The 18095-nt window shown below is 29.7% G+C and overlaps 1 protein-coding gene across 1 annotated transcript in view; it reads left to right on the forward strand.

Annotated features, from left to right (window-relative positions):
* The window catches only part of LOC113377328, a 39789-nt gene extending 22740 nt beyond the window's left edge, over positions 1–17049 (forward strand). Inside the window, exons 3-6 of the mRNA XM_026617604.1 lie at positions 5213–5377; positions 9622–9722; positions 13866–14028; positions 16760–17049. Coding sequence (XP_026473389.1) covers positions 5213–5377; positions 9622–9722; positions 13866–14028; positions 16760–17049 — 719 coding nt within the window. The remainder of the gene's footprint in view (positions 1–5212; positions 5378–9621; positions 9723–13865; positions 14029–16759) is intronic.
* Positions 17050–18095: the final 1046 nt, after the last annotated feature.

Genomic DNA, 18095 nt, shown 5'->3' on the forward strand with positions numbered 1-18095 from the left:
TTGCCCCGTATCTTCGGAACGGCTTGACCTGCCTTTGCCAAAAACTAATCAGCACGTCTCCTTATCAATACGGATCGAATGTTTTTTGAATTATTCAAATCGGTTGATCCGTGTTCCCGAAATCGTCGACGAAAATTTGTATCCGCACATACATACACACACATACATACATACATACACACACACATACACACACACACACACACACACACATACATCCATTTTTTCTAATGTATGCCAAAATGTTCAGAAACCTCTGAAACGTAAAGATATATAAAAATGTTCATTTTCGATTTTTTTGCGATTACTATAACTTGCCCTACGGGAAGTTAAAAAATCTCATCAGATAGAGAATGGTCAACCACTGGGTTGCATTATAACAACACTAGGTTAAAGATTTACATCACATCAGTTCATAGAAGATATATAGTTCTAATTGCTGTTCAATCTAAAAATTACTATGTGTGAAAATAATCTACTCGTGAGAATTAAGCAGAAAATATTATACTCTGCTAATTTCCAAGAATACCATTTCAATGATTGGTTTATAAATCGTTCCAGTAGTCTCAATATATTTTTCAATGGAGTTTGCAATGTTGTACAATTATTTACTACTATTTTTGTAATAAACACTCAAAATGAAAATATGATACCTTTTACATATTCAGTCTAATATACTTTGTCTAGGATGGAAAATTTTCAATGTACACTTGTCATTCGATAGTTCTGTAGTTAAAGAAAAAATGTTGATCTTAGAAGATTTGCAGAATCTGTATTCATCTTTCTATATTCGAGCAATGCAATCAAACAAAGTTCTTCTTTCTTACTTTAGTCTTAAAGGCAATAAATATCGGATTTTGCTACTACTAACTCTAATAATAACATTTTCTTGAAATTACTGAACAAATTAAAAGTCATCATAATCATTATTAGAGAAATTCTAATATTACAATGTATCTAATAGAGAACCAACCTTTATATTGTCTTCGAAAAAGCAGGGGTATTCTAGTCTAGAGGCATGAATTTTAGTGGGTTTTGGAAATAGCAATTTTCTGGAAAAAAGATTTTTTTTTATATTCTCGTTTTTTTAAATAGTAAAAAAACGGAGTGAATAATAAATAATAGAACATAGTAAAAACCCAAGATCATACTGAAGAGTATGATGTATAAGGAAGACTGTTTAAAAATTTCAAGCAAATCGATCCAGTATAAGTTGAGAAATCGTGGGTATCGCATCGAAATAGACAGTTTCGAGAAAAACGCATTTAGCAGAGGAGGATATTCTCGTCGTCAAATAGCTATATTTCCGAAAATAATTTGAATTTTTAAAATAATCTTGTATAGTTAAACTTTGAAAATATTATATCATATAGTAAAAAAATCGATTTCTTAAAAATTCTAGACTAAGATATCACTTTAAGGAGGGTATTAACCACACTCATGGAACTATTGTGATGAAATTGTGATATTGCAGGAAGTTTTGATTGCTATCTAAAATCATTTATATAGTAATAAGAGGCACAGAAGTCTAATTTGACTTTGAGCAATTATATTGTGAAAACCAAAACAATTATATCATAACAAACAACACATATCAAACAAAAAACTATCTGACTATATTCAGTAAAAACCCCAGCTAAATCATCATTATAGAAATATGTTTATAAATAATATATAGGGTAGGGCGGGGCACAGAGGTGCAATTTGACTCTACACAATTATATTGTGAAAACCAAAACAATTGTATCACAACAAATAATATATCTCAAACAACTATCTGACTATGTTCAGTAAAAATCCCAGCTAAATCATCATCATAGAAATATGTTTCGAAAATTTGTAAACTGGTTTTTTCTACCCCATGGTCGCGGTAAATTGGTACGACCAGAGGGCAAACAGGTCCAATGTTTCATTTTAATTTTGAAGGGTTTTTACAAAATAAATACTCAACCAATGCAAAATATAAATTTCATGGGTTCATTTTTTACAGAGATAAATAACACTGTAATTAACCTTGATCTGGTATTTCATCAACAATATTAATCAGCAGAGTTGGAATAACTATTTATTTGATTTCTCTTGTAAAATAGCTTATTTTAACTTAATTTATAACGTTTTATTTTTTACACCTTCGCCAGGGTGAAGGTTCGGTTGGTACTTTTTACCCCACCCAGGTGTAAGAATTTTGTAAAGGTTATATGAAAAAAACTGTTGAATCTAACTTAAAATTAATTACACATTTCATAAAACAATTAAATAACGTATATTTGAAAATTATATTAAGGTCTGGAAAACTAAGCAACATTGCTCACAATCAAAACAAATAACAACGGAAGAAAATACTTTTCTTATGAATTTTTAAACATCTCCCGATAGCAACGTCGTAGGAATCAAGGTGATGGTTGGTTATACATTTTTTGCCCTCTACTTTCAAATATTGCTGGTGAAAAGTTCCTAAAATTAAAATTAGAAAATCGATCACATGATTGATGGACGTTCCCTAAGAATCAAAGTGATAACTGATTATTCATCTTTGTTCCTCTACTTTCAAATATTGTTGTTAAAAACTTCTTTATTTCACTGGTTGTTGAGATATCGGTGGTGGTCCGCTTTATGCGCGGATTCATTTTCGAGGAAAATGTGATAAATATTTCAACGGCATAAGGGCATCTCCTTTTACATAATATTTAATCCAAAAGCCGTGGAATGAACGTCAAATTCAATTATAAAGTGACAACAACGTTCGCGTAACCGCGCATATTCCCGCCGGGGCCGTTGCGTAACAAATCCGAGCTACGATACGACGAGCGTTAAATTCGTTCCGCCGGATGTATCTGGATCTACTGAAGCCTACGAGGAGATTATTGTGGTTTCTCGTTCAGAATGGAGATGTTACACGATATCATGTGTTTCGAATCACTTCAAATGATATCATATCTCAGGGCAATTTGATTAAATTTCTTTATTTGCAAACAACCATTGTATGATTTAATTTTTAACTTCCCGTAGGGTAAGTTATTGTAAATCACAACAAATAATATATATTAAACCATCAACTATCTGACTGTGTTTAGTAAAACTCCCAGCATATTCATCATTGTAGAAATGTGTTTCTTGCTGTTTTTCACAAATTTGTCACTGGTCTTTTATACTCCACAGGCGGGGTGAAATGGGACGGCCACGGGCAAACAGATCCAATATATAATTTTTAATTTTGATGGAATTTTACGAAATAATAGCTATATTATTCAAGCAATGCTAAATATAAATTTCATGGGTACATTTTTAACAGAAATAACAATTTATATAACTATGATCTAATATTTCGTCAGAAATATTCATCAGCAGAGTTGGAATAACTCGTCCTTTTTACTGCGCCTACGTGTGAGCTTTTTTATAGTTTTTTTTTTTTTTTAACTGTTGAATCTAACTTAAAAATAATAATACATTTTATAAAACAATTGGATAACGTACACCAAAAAAATAAATGAAGGTGTCGTAAACTAAACAAAAGTGCTTAGAAACTAACAACTAAATAAAATACTTTTATTATAGATTTTCAAAAAATTTTGTTTATCTATAGCAACGTCGTGAGAATAAAGGTGATGGCTGGTTATTCATCTTTTTCTCTCTACTTTCAAATATTGTTTTTAAAAAAAATCTTAATTTTACTTGTGGTGATCCTTTTTATCTACGGATCTTTCAACTCCTAAGAATGAAGGTGATGACTGATTATTCACCTTTTTCCCTCTACTTTCAAATATTGTTATTAAAAAATTCTTAATTTTTACTTGTGGTGGTCCTTTTTACCAACGGATCTTTCAACTCTGCTCTACTTTATAATATAATATATTTATATATTAGATCTGCTTGATATCATGTTGCTCGAGGCTGAACTTGAACCTGGAAATTTAGAATAATTTTCCACTTTAGAAGACCAAAGCTCTTAAACACTAGAGATCAATGAAAATGACCAATAAAAAAAATCTTATAAAAATTATAAAAAAATTCAACATGAAGCAAAACAATTATTGTTACGATGAAAATGACTGAAAATGAAAATTTTTGAATATTTTCAGAAACATAATTATTAATACTAATCGTCCGGGTTTGTATAGAAACTAGGCTTTGCATCCACATGGTTTTGTGCTGATACAACACAACCTGATATCAATTAGTAGTGATATCGATTTCCACTTGGAAATATTTATTATATTTTCAAGTGAAAGTAGCATTTTTGGGTTTTACTATAAAAAGCTTAATTTTTTTGTCCAGTTAAGGACATTCCATAAATTTGATGAATTTACAATAGTCGGCCGAAAAGGGACATTGTATACTACAAGGGTATGTTGGAAAAAACAACTCAGTAGTTGTTTTTCCATTCGATATGAAATTCACAATATTTTATTGATAATTATATAGTTTTAACTATTTACTTAATAAATAATTTCTTATAAATAATGATTAAGTTATTTCCATTTTTTATCAGGAGAGTTGATGGATTATATCCAGAGGCGCTTTTCTTTTCAATCTTTTTGGATTCCTGTTATCAAGGAATTTACTAATAAATTTGGATGACTAATTAGCTTGTTTCTATACTTGTGTGCTGTTTTTGTTATTACTTCATTTATGGTAGGTGTATTTGTGTCGACATGAATCAACCAGTTGGGGAACATATTTTGGAGCTCCTAAGGCAATTTTCAAAAATTTGTTTTGAAATTTCTGTATTATTTCTATATTAGTCTTATGAGCACTGTCCCACAATTGTATACCATAGCACATGACATTCACATGTCAAAAATACTGATTTGAGGTATTTAAGAATATAACCACAACCTAAGGAGAGGACAACCTAAATTCGCATTCTTATAGTTGTAAAAAATAATTAATAGAACATGTAATAAATGTGTCAAAAAACTGCAAAACAATCAATAGATTGTAATTCGCATTTAAATAAAAAAAGAGAAATAATTTTGTATAATAGAGAACATTAATATATTGTTTGCATGCCTTCTCAATTTCTCATATATCACAACAGTTAGATAGATCACTGACAAAATAAATCTGATTGCTGTTCAAATGTTATTATTAACTGATCACTGTCAAATTGATAGTGATATTGGTTACCAAAACTATCGCTACAAATGGCATCATAAATATATATTTCGTCCTTACCCTCCACAATAACTTATCCTTTCTTTTTCTTTTCCAGTGGCAGTTTGGATTGCAGGCTTGGTTGCAGCGACGAGTGTTGTTCTTCTAGGTGTATTCAGCATCCTGAGTGTTCTGCAGATAGCCCAGATAACGTCCAAGGACAAGATCGTATGTCAGTATTACGTGCTGGTCGTCCTCAAATTAGCCATAGTCCTGCTTTCGAGTAAGTATTCATTCACAGTCAGTATCAGGTCACGTAAATCGATATGTCGTCTTATCAAAAGTCACTATAGATGCTACGTCGGCATCACATCATTATGGCATACTAGGAAATGAGGTTTTTTGTCATTCAACTTGGTCGTTAATCGCTTATCTGGTGTATACAGATACTATACATGGAAGTTAGTTAATCAAAGACAGTTATTGTGTCAAGATAGAAATATAGGGCTCGCCCGTAGGTAAGCCTGAATCAGAGGTCCAGGGTTCGATACTCACTTTGAGCAACTTGTCGTAAGGCAGCAGTGACAACGATTTTTACTTGGAAATATAAATAACAATATGTTTCCAAGTGAAAATAGCCCTTGCCCGGCATTGCTGCACCAATAAAAAAAAGTCAGTCCTATTAGATTAATTCTAATAACAAAAATCATCAAATGTGGATGGATTGTGTTACTATCTAAACCATTGTTACCATTGGGTTACCATCTAAAAAAATACGAAGTAAGGAGAAGTTTCAGCCCAACAGCTCATAGGACGGTTCTGATTGCTGTTAAAATTAAAATAAAAAAAAGATAGAAATATTTTCAAATTTTTGTTTCAAATTATCACAAATCTCACAAAATAGCAAATATCAATCTTTAAACTATGCATTAATATGACGGAATCGATCTTCATAATGTATGCAATGTTGCAAAATCTTCTATACGATTGGTTTTTCCTTTTGAGTGACGCATTATGTCAACCGCAAATAATTTAATTTTGGTTTCATATTGGTTTTATGTTTGTAAAAGTCACCTGGATACTAATGGGTAAACTCTATTTTGGTCTCGACATTACATACGGTCATTCATAATTGGATTTAAGTCATCAATTCTCCTGATAAAAAATTGAAATAACTTAGTCATTATTTTATAAGTAGATAATTCAAATTATATAATTATCAGTAAAATATTGTGAATATTATATCTAATGGAAAAACAACTATTGAATTGTAAATTCCACAAATTTATTAAATGTCCTTTACTGGACAGTTGTACTTAAAAGAGAGAATAAAAAAAAGTTTTTTTGTGTTTTAAAAATAGATTGTATTTGCATTTTGAGAAATAAAAAATCAATTGGTTTTATTAACATACTATTGAATAATTAATTGTAATAAATTGATAAAAATTTATTACAATATGTTTTCTTAAAATATATTTTTTTCCCAGTGTAAAAATATAGAGATGGATAAAAATACAGACACTGGCAATTACGTAACGCAAAATCATATTCATTCACACTTATTTTTTTATTATTTTTATGTAAATTTTGTGCGAATTGAAAATTGCATATACTTTGCTAATATTAGTCACACACAAGTAGTCTCTAAGCAATTCTGGGTACTATTGACTCTTAACAATAGCTTCGAAATAGGTTAAGTAAGCCATCAAGATGTGTTATTTAACATAACATTTATTCATTATAGTACATATACATAATATATATATATATAATATATATATATATATATATATTTACGTTGAGTTCTAATAATCATGTGTTACATCAATAAAAGTTATATGAGTTGTTAAATAAATATAACAACATATAACAACATTTTGTTCAAGAAGCAAATATATAAGTTCAAGAACAGAACTATTTTTAAAACACTTACTACTTAAAAATAAGGTAATAAATAAACGAAATGACAGCAATTTACAGCTTTTATCGCGACTGTAAAATATTCCTTGATCATATGTCTAATTATGGTTAAAAACTGAATTAAATATTGACTTTTTTATGTTCATCCCTTGTTCCAAAATATTTCCCAAAAACGGTTCTTCAGTTTTTGTACTTAAACAAATTTTTCACATATCTTATATATAAAATTCTTCTGTAATGATGTATGTAAATATACTCCTCCTAACCGATTATTCAGATTTTGACAAATCTTTCTGAAGTTTGTTAAGGGAATTTTTTAGAATGTATGAGATTATAAAAATATAGTAATATTGTAGAAATAAATGGAAATAATTGCAAAAAAGGGCATGTCATTGAAAATATTTGAGACATTGAAAACAAATGAAAACTGTCATCTGCCAAAAATTTAAATTTACTTATGAGCCTAGACGATATTAGAATATGTATAATATCTTCATGATTATGAATAAGAAAAAATAAATGTCTACATTATTATTGACAAAAATAATATAAGATGGCAAATAATGTATGTAATGTATGTAATTATTGACAATAAGATAATATATGTATGGCAAATTGAATAATTTACTTAAAATATGAAATTAATTAATAATCAGGGCCGATCCTACCTTGAACGCGACGCGTGCAAGAAATACAAGCGCACGCCTTAGGGGGCGCCAACACAAGATTCGGATATGAAGTTTTCAATATAGTTTTTTTCAATATAATTCAAGAAATATAAAATTTCTTTACATCTTTTACAATATTTTTAAAATACGTTAAAAATTTCACTTTAAAACCACAAATGGGAAAGTAAAGATGAATACATGCAATTCGGCGTTTACGATATCAATTTATTATTTTAAGGTAAACGGTAAATATTAGTATAGGATATTAAAAAACTGTAGACGTGGGTGCAGGACAACGTGTCTGTCGGATCATCTAGTAACTAGCTGTAAGTGGAATTCTGTCTTAAGGCAATTAAGGCATCGTGCCTTAAGGCAAATTGCTGGAACTTCCCGTACCAAAAATTATTATTTTTTTAAACGATTAACATTTTTGAAAAAAATTTACTTCGAAAAAATAAGATTTTTGACAAACAATTAGACAAAAAATTACTTTTTTTGAAAAAAAAAATTTTTTTAAATTTTTTTTTTTAATTTTTTTTTTTGAAAAAAAAATATTTGTTTTATTTTGACATATTTTGAAAGATCTAAACTTTTTTTCAAAGCAAATGTACTGCTTTAACTGCATAAAGACAAAATATCAAACCGTGTAAGCGCCGCGTCGACGTCTAACGCGTAAACATTGGTACGGAACCCATAGGAATGTAAACCAAAATTATACTTATTGTTAAAATCTCTATAAAATATCAGATAATTTGATGTGCATATGTCTAATGATCATTTTTGACCGCCAAATGGCATTTTTTTTTTACTTTTTTCATTAGATCTCCGAAACCGCTAGACCTGCCTTTATGAAAATTTGATCGGTTCTTCACCTTGTCAATACAAGTAAAATGTTTTTTGAATTATTAAAATCGGACGCTCCGTTCTCTTAAAAACTGAGTTACCGTTTTCGGCACTTTTTGCCCCGTATCTTCGGAACGGCTAGACCTGACTTCGCCAAAAACTAATCAGCACGTCTCCTTATCAATACGAATCAAATGTTTTTTGAATTATTCAAATCGGTTGATCGGTGTTCCCGAAATCGTCGACGAAAATTTGTATCCGCACATACATACACACACGCACACACACACACACACACACACACACACACACACACACACATACATCCATTTTTTCTAAGGTATGCCAAAATATTCAGAAACATTTGAAACGTCGAGAAATGCAAAAATTTTCATTTTCGATTTTTTCGCGATTACTATAACTTACCCTACGGGAAGTTAAAAATATAGAATTTCTCTTACTTTGATGTTCCGATTATTAACCCTTTCGACTCGGATGCCGCTGCTCCGGTGACAAAATTCATATAAATTTCGGAATTCGCAAATGGAAAGTGTTGATTACATGGATTTAACCATAATGTAATGGTTTAGTGTTATTTTTTCAAGTATATTTTTGCAGCTAGCAAATAATAAGATTAAATTAATCAATGTTACACTAAATATTGTAAAATTTAAATAAAATATTTTAGTTTTTTGTACTCAATGACGGTCTCGGCGTAGACCGAAACGTATGGATGTAGTATAATAAACTTGGTATTATGTCTGAATCAACTTCTCTATAAATATTAAATAATAAATCTTACGAGGATTGTAATTGCAAATAATTACAAGTAATTCATAATTGGAACATCAAAGTAAGAGAAACTCTATATTTGTGAAAAATTTGAACTGAAGAACCGTTTTTTTGTAAATATTTGGTGTAAGGGATGAATATAAAAAGTCAATTTCTTACGATAAAATCTGCAAATTGCTGTCATTTCGTTTATTTATCACCTTACTTTTATTACAAGATTTCGAATATACGATTCATCAATTATTCTAATAATTGTGTTTTAAAAAAAATGGAGTAATAATATTGCAAATTGTACTTGTTTTAGATTTATTGACAATTGTGGCTGCGTGTCTATTCGCTCTACAGACAGATGATCGTGACAATAATGGATTTGAAGTTACGAGAGGCGAGTCATTCTACATTCAAGTAAGTTATTTAAAAATCATTATTTGAACGATTTTGATAAATAAAATGAGATATATGACGCTAAAATTTAATATGTCGTCCATACAAAATACTCATTAGCAAACTGGGGTTAATGATATACCATAGCTTTGGTTAATCTGAAATAATAATATATATGGGTGTGTATTACACATGTTTTTTTATTTCATTTCGTTAGCTGTCATTGTCCGGAAAAAATGCCGGACTTCCATCCCCTATGTTTCCGTTTAGACAAAGTTGTGACCTATTTTCTACCCCTGACGATCATGACATGGCATACTATACAACGATAAACTTACTATCCATGCTTCTAACTATTTTTTTCATTGGAGGGGTATGTGGTTTAATCGAAGAGAAAATAACAAACTGAAGTTATTAATATTGCATTACTTTAGAACAACTATATGATTTTTGTATTAAATATTTATAACTAGATTGCCTGGATAGTTTTGTCCATTTATTGGAAGTACTTAAATCTTGTCACAAGTCATAGCAGTTAATAATTACTATATATACCTGTCACAAGTCATGGTAATTAATAATTATTAATAATAATTAGAGTACTGTTACATTTGTAGTATTTTATAAAATAAGTTTTTTGTTTTTCTTCTAATTACGCTCATATTTTTGTCAGCTGTTCTGAGGATGGAACGTACATAGTTCCAAAACGTCGATAATAAATTATGTATAAAAACCAGTTTCTTATTTTATATTTATTTGAATTTCGTTGCACAACACAATATACACAAATCGATAGATCCAATACATATTTTTCTGATCCAATATATTTATCTGATAGTTTTTTCGACATTGAAACATTTGTTATAGTATAATGGTCAATCTGGCGACTTAATTAAAAAAATAAATAAATATTGTAAATTATTTATTGGAGTGTTTCGACACTATATATGTCATCAATCAGTGGAAGAAAATCTTGAAATAATAAAAAAAATAGAGGCACATGATTACAATTGTCACAAAATTGTAGAACTTTTTTTTTTTAAATAAAAAACATTTACTTGAAAAATATAGATGGAAACTCCTAAATTTCGACAATGCTACATCAACTTGAAAAAATCAAACATATTAGTGAAATTCTATATGTGCGAATATATCAAACAGATAGGCCAACCGTTGGGTTGCTTCCTAAAAAAGCTGCATAGTTAAAAATATTATAACATCTTAAAGTTCTGACATAAAAGAATACAAAACCAGACCCACATTTAGATAAATAAAGTAACTTATAAAAATTGAACTTGTTTGCCAAAAACCTCAAAGTGAAAAAAAATCATAAAGTTAAATGTTAAGGGATGAATTAGATTTATCAAATGTAAAATCATTTCAGCAAAATACATTATTATTGTACATAGACAAACATTTATAAATGTATCTATTAATTGAGCTAAAAATTTATTGAATGAGTAACGCACAAAATTTTACAATGCAATTTAGTCAAGATCACTAGTCAAATTAGGTCAGTTACCATTGAACAAAATATGTTTAATTAGCCTGTTCGAGTAGTTGGGTGTTCCATGATCAATTTTATTCGTGGATCTATTCATTTTCGTCATCTAATTTATCAAAGTGGCTGTGAATGCAAAACACAACAACGTGTCCTATAAAAACAACATTGCATATTCGTTCCGGCTTAATTGTGCCAATTATTCAATTACTGACTATTAATTCGATCACAATGTGTGGGTCATTAGGCCAATAAGGTGCAATATTACTCTACGATGATTGACCTGTAACACCACGGATGTTCTAGTAACCTGTAGTTAATAGGTTGAAGAACTGTATACGATTTTAATTGAATGGTAAGAAATTTGAATCAGCCAAAAATTCTATGGGAGCAGACAATGAAATACTTCCGGCAAAAAAAAGAAGTATATTTTATAATCAAACATTAAATTGTAAATAAATAATATTATTAATCTATCTCAGTGAGACACGTAATCTGGTGTAAAAGATTAAAGTGAATATTTACGCATATATTAGGTTGAAAACTAAGTAAGTGCGGATTTTTGCTAGAAATTCAAAGACATTTTTTTCCTGATTTTTTGTCATCTTTCAAGCAGCATTTTTATCCCACTTCTATAAAACTTCTGTTTTTTTATTAGCAAAATACTGAATCAGGTACAATTTGACACCATCATAATCATTAAATTTTTACCATTCAAGGAGTTTTGTGAAGATCTAAATAAAAAGTAATCAAGTGGTGCAAGGTCAGGACTATATGGTGGATGTGGATAAAGATATGTGATGCCAATAATGTAACCAATCACCACTACAATTTGTCAATCTAGGCCGCGTTTTACATCAGAATTAATCGTTTGGTTATGATAGTTTAAAGTGGACAATACCCTTGTAATCAACTTCAACTGCACGAACAGAAGGTTTTTTTATCTTTGAGTAAAAAATCGCCAGAACAAAATTTGTCAAACCAATTTTGACCAAGGCTTCGCCACCATAAGAAGCGCATACCTTTTTGTGAGCTTAAGATGCCCTTGTACTTTTGCAAAAATTGAATACTGAAATATGACAAAAATTTGAGATTTGATTTGATTTTCCATCATTCAACGAAGGCCAAACGAAAACTACGCAATTGATAAAAAATACTTTTTTACAGATTGATAGTTTATATATTACAATGCCTACTGTTTACTTTTGGACTATGTCAACAAACCTAAAAATTCAATTGAAACCATCTAAAAGTGAAAACCGTACTTACTTAGTTGCCAACCTGATAGCTCATAATAATTGATCCTCAAATCTATTTAATATATATACAACTGTAGATTACATAGAATCATATTTCGAAATGTATGGAAACTAGTGGGGTGTATGGCATCATGCCTCAAGGCAAATTGCTGGAACTTCCCGTACCGTAGCGAAATGTTCGAGGAATACTGAATGTTTTCAAATAGATTATTTTTAATATTGTAACATTGTCTAATATTTATAAGAATTATATAAACTGAATTGCAAAGTTGAAATTATTTGTTTAAAGTATATTAGAACTACAGTCAGAAATAAAAATAAAATCTGAATTATTTTCGATATACAAAAATTTTTTTTGCAACATCAAATATTTTGTTAAGACAAGCAGAAAGTTTTTTGAATCATTTAAATCGGACACTTAGTTCTCTCAAAAACTGCCATTTTTTACATATTAGCTCCGTATCTTTGAAATGGCTGGGCCTGCCTTTGCCAAAAACTAATAAACACTTCTCCCAATCATTACTAATTGAATGTTTTTTAGATCATTCAAATCAGATGCTTCGTTCTCTCAAAAACTTGATTTCTATTTTCTGCACTTTTTTCTCCGTATCTCTGAAACGGCTGGACGTGCCTTTGCCAAAAACTAATCAGCTCTTCTCCCTATCAATAGGAATCGAATGTTTTTTGAACCATTCAAATCGGTTGATCCGTGCGCCCGAAAACGGAACTGGAAATTTGTATCCATACATACATACACACACATCCATTTTTTTTAGGTATGCCAAAATGTTCAGAAACCTTGAAAACGTCGAGAAATGTAAAAATTTTCAATTTCGATTTTCGGCCCATTACAATTACCCTACGGGAAGTTAATAATACATTTCTATAAATATCTTCCATTTTTATTTGTTTTGATTATATTTGATTTATCTTAGGCTAATAATTTATTAAAAAATATGTACAACTAGTCTTAATTCGGTCCTTTATTATGCTAAAACAAAGAGTTGTTCATGCGTGGTAAACGCTTGTATAGGTCAAACGCTCCATCAAAACGGAACGGTCTCACATACACCCATTTTTACAGCACAAAAAATAAATCGTATTGTATATATATCGTACATTTCATACACGCAAAGGCACTAATTATTATATTTTTTTAATTAATTAGTATAAATCAAAATATTATATGGAGCGTGTTATGTGCTTGACGAAATAATAGCGTATTCTCGAATGGGTTTCGCAGATCATAAATTGTAGTTAGATAACTGAATACCTAATGGATAACATATTTACATACTAAGTAAAAAAAATCTTTATTTTTTTAATTATTGATATCAATTATCTCTATCTGTAACTTAATTCACATATGTTTTATTTAATATATTTTTTTTCTTCTTTTTTCAGATTGTGCTGATAGTGTTAACTTTCGTGCTTTTAATCCTGGCGATTTACGACGTCCTATTTTCACGCCGGAAAGGTGGTGATCCAACATCAGGACCTGATTTATCAGGCGATAATTCTACCACGTTTAACAATCCAGGTTTTCGTGATCAGAGACATCGACCGGGTAAACAAAAATATTACTAGAATTTCATATTTTAGATAAAATAGTAGTAAAGCAATAAAAAGAAATATAACTTTTCGCTTATGCTGAGATGGCCTACGAGAATAAGAGAAGTAAACAACTTGCAATCTAGGGAAATTAGTCTTCATGACCTTCCTCTTCTCAATTTTGATCATGAAAATAATTGAAATGCATAGAGAATTTTTTAACTTTCCTAATATAGAAGATGATTTTGTGCCTGTGTTATGCAAAAATGACTACTTACATGATTATAAGAGAACTGAAAAATGGATATATATGCAATTAATCTTTTATACCAAATATCATCAACACAAAAAATAAATAAATATTTAACTTGTACATATATATGATTTTAATAATCTAAACTGAAAGCTTCCATTTTTTCTAGAAAAACTACACAAATTTTATTGCATTCTATGATAATTTTATATACAATGATAAACAACTATAGCTTGACGCATTATTAATATAATTTTTAGTGAATTTACAATTTGATTTTTAGTGAATATTTAAAAAAAAAATAGTCTTCAAGTTCCTGCAGAAACGGCATACCCACTATATCCATAAATTTATATACCAACAATTTAAAAAATGTTTTTTTGAAGAAAAAATTTATTCATTTTTTTAATGAATTTTGTTAAATGAATTTTGTTAAATGAATTTTTAATTCATGCCAATATAAAAAAAACGTATTGCATATAAAATTTAAACAAAAAATGAGATTTATATTTTTATATCCTAAGACCGTGTGAATTTCCATGTTTCACATAATAAATAGGACCTTTATTATCGTTTGTTTGAGCAGACGTTAGGTTCATGATTAATGAAAATTTTCCAAATAATTATTAAATTTAATCTAAGTCTACATTTCATATATATTATTAAATTCTCTGAAAGCATCGAATTTCTGCCTCACATATAGTCCTCAGTAAGACTATTTCTTTGATTCAATAAAATCAAATAAAAAATATTAATAGTTAGATTCAGAAAACCTAAATTTAAAAAATCGAGTTTTCAACTTTCGACGTCTTAAGACCTTTTAAATGGGTATTTTGGTCTAGAGCCAAGAGTTTTATGAGATTTTTGAAAGACCATAAGAAGGCAAACAATATTTTTACTATATTTTTTCACAAATATATAATTAATGTTTTGAGTTGATTTTAGAAAAAATAATAGTCATAAAGCTTTAATTCTTGAAGGAGATCTAGAAGTGGCGGGTCTCAAGATTGGCATTTGATCATATCTAAAATAGTAGCCCTCCCAATTATTTGCAGAAAAAATAAATATTATTAATCTGGAATAATGTTGCAATCGTATGAAATAAGGACAAGTTAAAGTAATGTTTTTTTGCAAAATAGAGACTGCCTGAATAAAACATACTACTTTTTTAATATTCTCGAATTTTTTGAAAATAGTAAAAATTAGAGTGTAGTTTATACTGAAATGAAGTCTATAAAGAAGAATCTGTAAAAATTTAAAGTAAATCGGTCCAATAGAAGTTGAGTAATCGTGGGTATCGTATCGAAAAAGACAGTTTCGAGTAAATCATACTTAAAAATTTGCTGATGAAGGAAACAGAGGAAGATTATCGTGGTCAAACAGCTATATCTCCGAAAATAATTTAAATTTTCGAAAAATCATCTTGTACACATATTCTTAACACTAGATTTACGGACGGAGCCGATTTGGCTTTATGAAAATTTGATGACTGTACATATACAATAGCGTTGATATACTTGATCAAATGATAAAAAATGTTTATTATAAATTTTTTGATAATAAATATTTCATTTAAATTACATAGGACCTATTTTTTTTAAAAAAAAAAAAACATTTTTTTGTATGAGCCAAATTGGCTCATTTCAGTAAAAATAGGTAAATCTAGTGCCATCCATAAATCTAGTGTTAAATAGTTAAACTTTAAAAAAAAAAAAAAATAAAACGATTTTTGAAAAATTCTAGACCAAAATACCCCGTTAAGAGGCACAACTAAAAAAAGGTGATTTTTGGGAATTTATATTAAAAAAACTACTTTATCAATCATTTAAAAATTTTAGGAATATATTTATACATGTTTTAAGAATACATAGTAAAATTAAAGAAAAAAATTAAATATTTTTTAAGTTATCGTCGATCTCCAACGGCGCGACAAAAAAGGCCCTTCACTGCTGCAGTGATTTCGGCTTTCTACGTGAATGAAATTAAAAAAAAAAATTCTTGTTAAACTAGATAATATTGTCTGTACAATGAACTACGATAAAGAAAAAAAAATCAAAAATTGACAAAATGACGGCGTTTTTAAAAAAAAAGTGGAATTTTACCCAAAATTTTGGTCGTTTTTGGACTGCCAAAATTCGATTTTTGATCCGATCAAAAAACCGATAGTTCATTTTACGGAGAACTATATATAGAACATGTAAAAAAAATTTGATAATGATCGGATTGATTTGTTTTTGAGTTCGAGAAAAACGCGTTTAAAGATTAAATGATCGTTATACTATATACTATATATATACTCTTTAAATGGCTGTAACTCAAAAACTATTTAAGATATCGATTCAAAATTTTTGTATGTTATTTTCAAAGGTATAACCTATCGAAATATGGAGAAATTGAAAATTCGATTTTTTGAAAATTTCACACTAGTTGTGCCCCTAATTTTCATGTTTCAAATATCTAATAAATCTTTTACCATTATCGTTTATTCGAGCAGGCGTTTCTATGACTGACGCCAGTGGCAAGCCGTACCACCCGCGTGACAACAACGGAAGTCTGGTGTCGATGAACACGACAACGACGGCGGCCTCTTCCAACGGTTCGATGCTCGAGTCTTCCATAACGCGATCCCCATTGAGATCATCGCTCAAGAAACCCAGGGCGAGCAATAACAATGGCCTGGGCATTCCAAATCCTGGCTTCTCGGGCTCTGGTCAGTCGCCCGTCATGGGAAGGAACGGCAGCGTCAAGAAGGTTCGCATACAAACCCACAGCACCGAGGTTTAGAGGAATGGATAATTGGAATAAAGTGAGAAAGTTTGGTTTTGTGGACTTGGTTTTGTTTATCAAATGCGTTAAACTTATATTTTGGCATGTTAGTCATATGTGTCTGACGCTTAGGAGTTCTACATGAGCCACCATTTGTACTTGTTTATCTATGATGAGCCATATGAGACATTAGGGTGGTCCTTAATATGGATCTTTTCGAATTTTATTCCTTGCAGGAGTTTAAATGCTTCCAAATTGATAAAAAAAATTCTATAAAAGTTTTTGTCTTAATATTAACTTTTTGATAGTGGGCAATTCAATCAAAGATTTGTATGGAAATGCATGGAAAAAATCCAAAATTTTAAAAATGTTTTTTAAGTATAACTTAGCGACAAATGAATTAAAAGTGACAATTCGTGTCATCATTTATTGAAAATTCGACGCTCTGCAAAACAGGTATTTTATAATTTGTTTTGTAGAACTTCGAATTTTAAATAAAACTCATTCATTTGTTCGCTATGCCATGCTATTTCCATACAAAATTTTGATTGAATTGCGTGCTATCTAAAAGACAATATTAAGAGCTAAAACTTTTGGAAGAGTTTTTTTTTATTAATTTGGAAGAATTTGAGCCTTTGTGAGCAAGGAAATTAAAAAATGCCCATATTAAGGACCACCCTAATGAGACATATATGCCTGACATATACAGGACTACAATTAAGGTGACCATATTTTTTTAAGTCAAAACCGGGACGGCAGTTTTTAGTTATGCTAATCCTAGACAAAGGGGGGGGGAGGGGGTGAGCTTTCGAATAACAAATGCTTATTTAAGTATTAATTAAAAAACAGTTTTTTTATGACTTTTTTTTAGTCAGAATTGCCGATTTTTAGTAAGAACTTCATTATTCCAAAGATCTAAATCCGGGACAAATACTCTTTTTAGAAAAATCCGGGATACAAGGTGGAAATCTGGGACTGTCCCGGGAAAACCGGGACGTATGATCACCTTACTACAATTCATCGAGAAAAAAGTTTTAATATAGAGCTATGTCAGTCATAGGTGT

This window comes from Ctenocephalides felis, unplaced genomic scaffold (assembly GCF_003426905.1).
Source record: "Ctenocephalides felis isolate EL2017-DRISC unplaced genomic scaffold, ASM342690v1 CF-g0.4_SCAFFOLD_01886, whole genome shotgun sequence".
Lineage (NCBI taxonomy): Eukaryota > Metazoa > Arthropoda > Insecta > Siphonaptera > Pulicidae > Ctenocephalides > Ctenocephalides felis.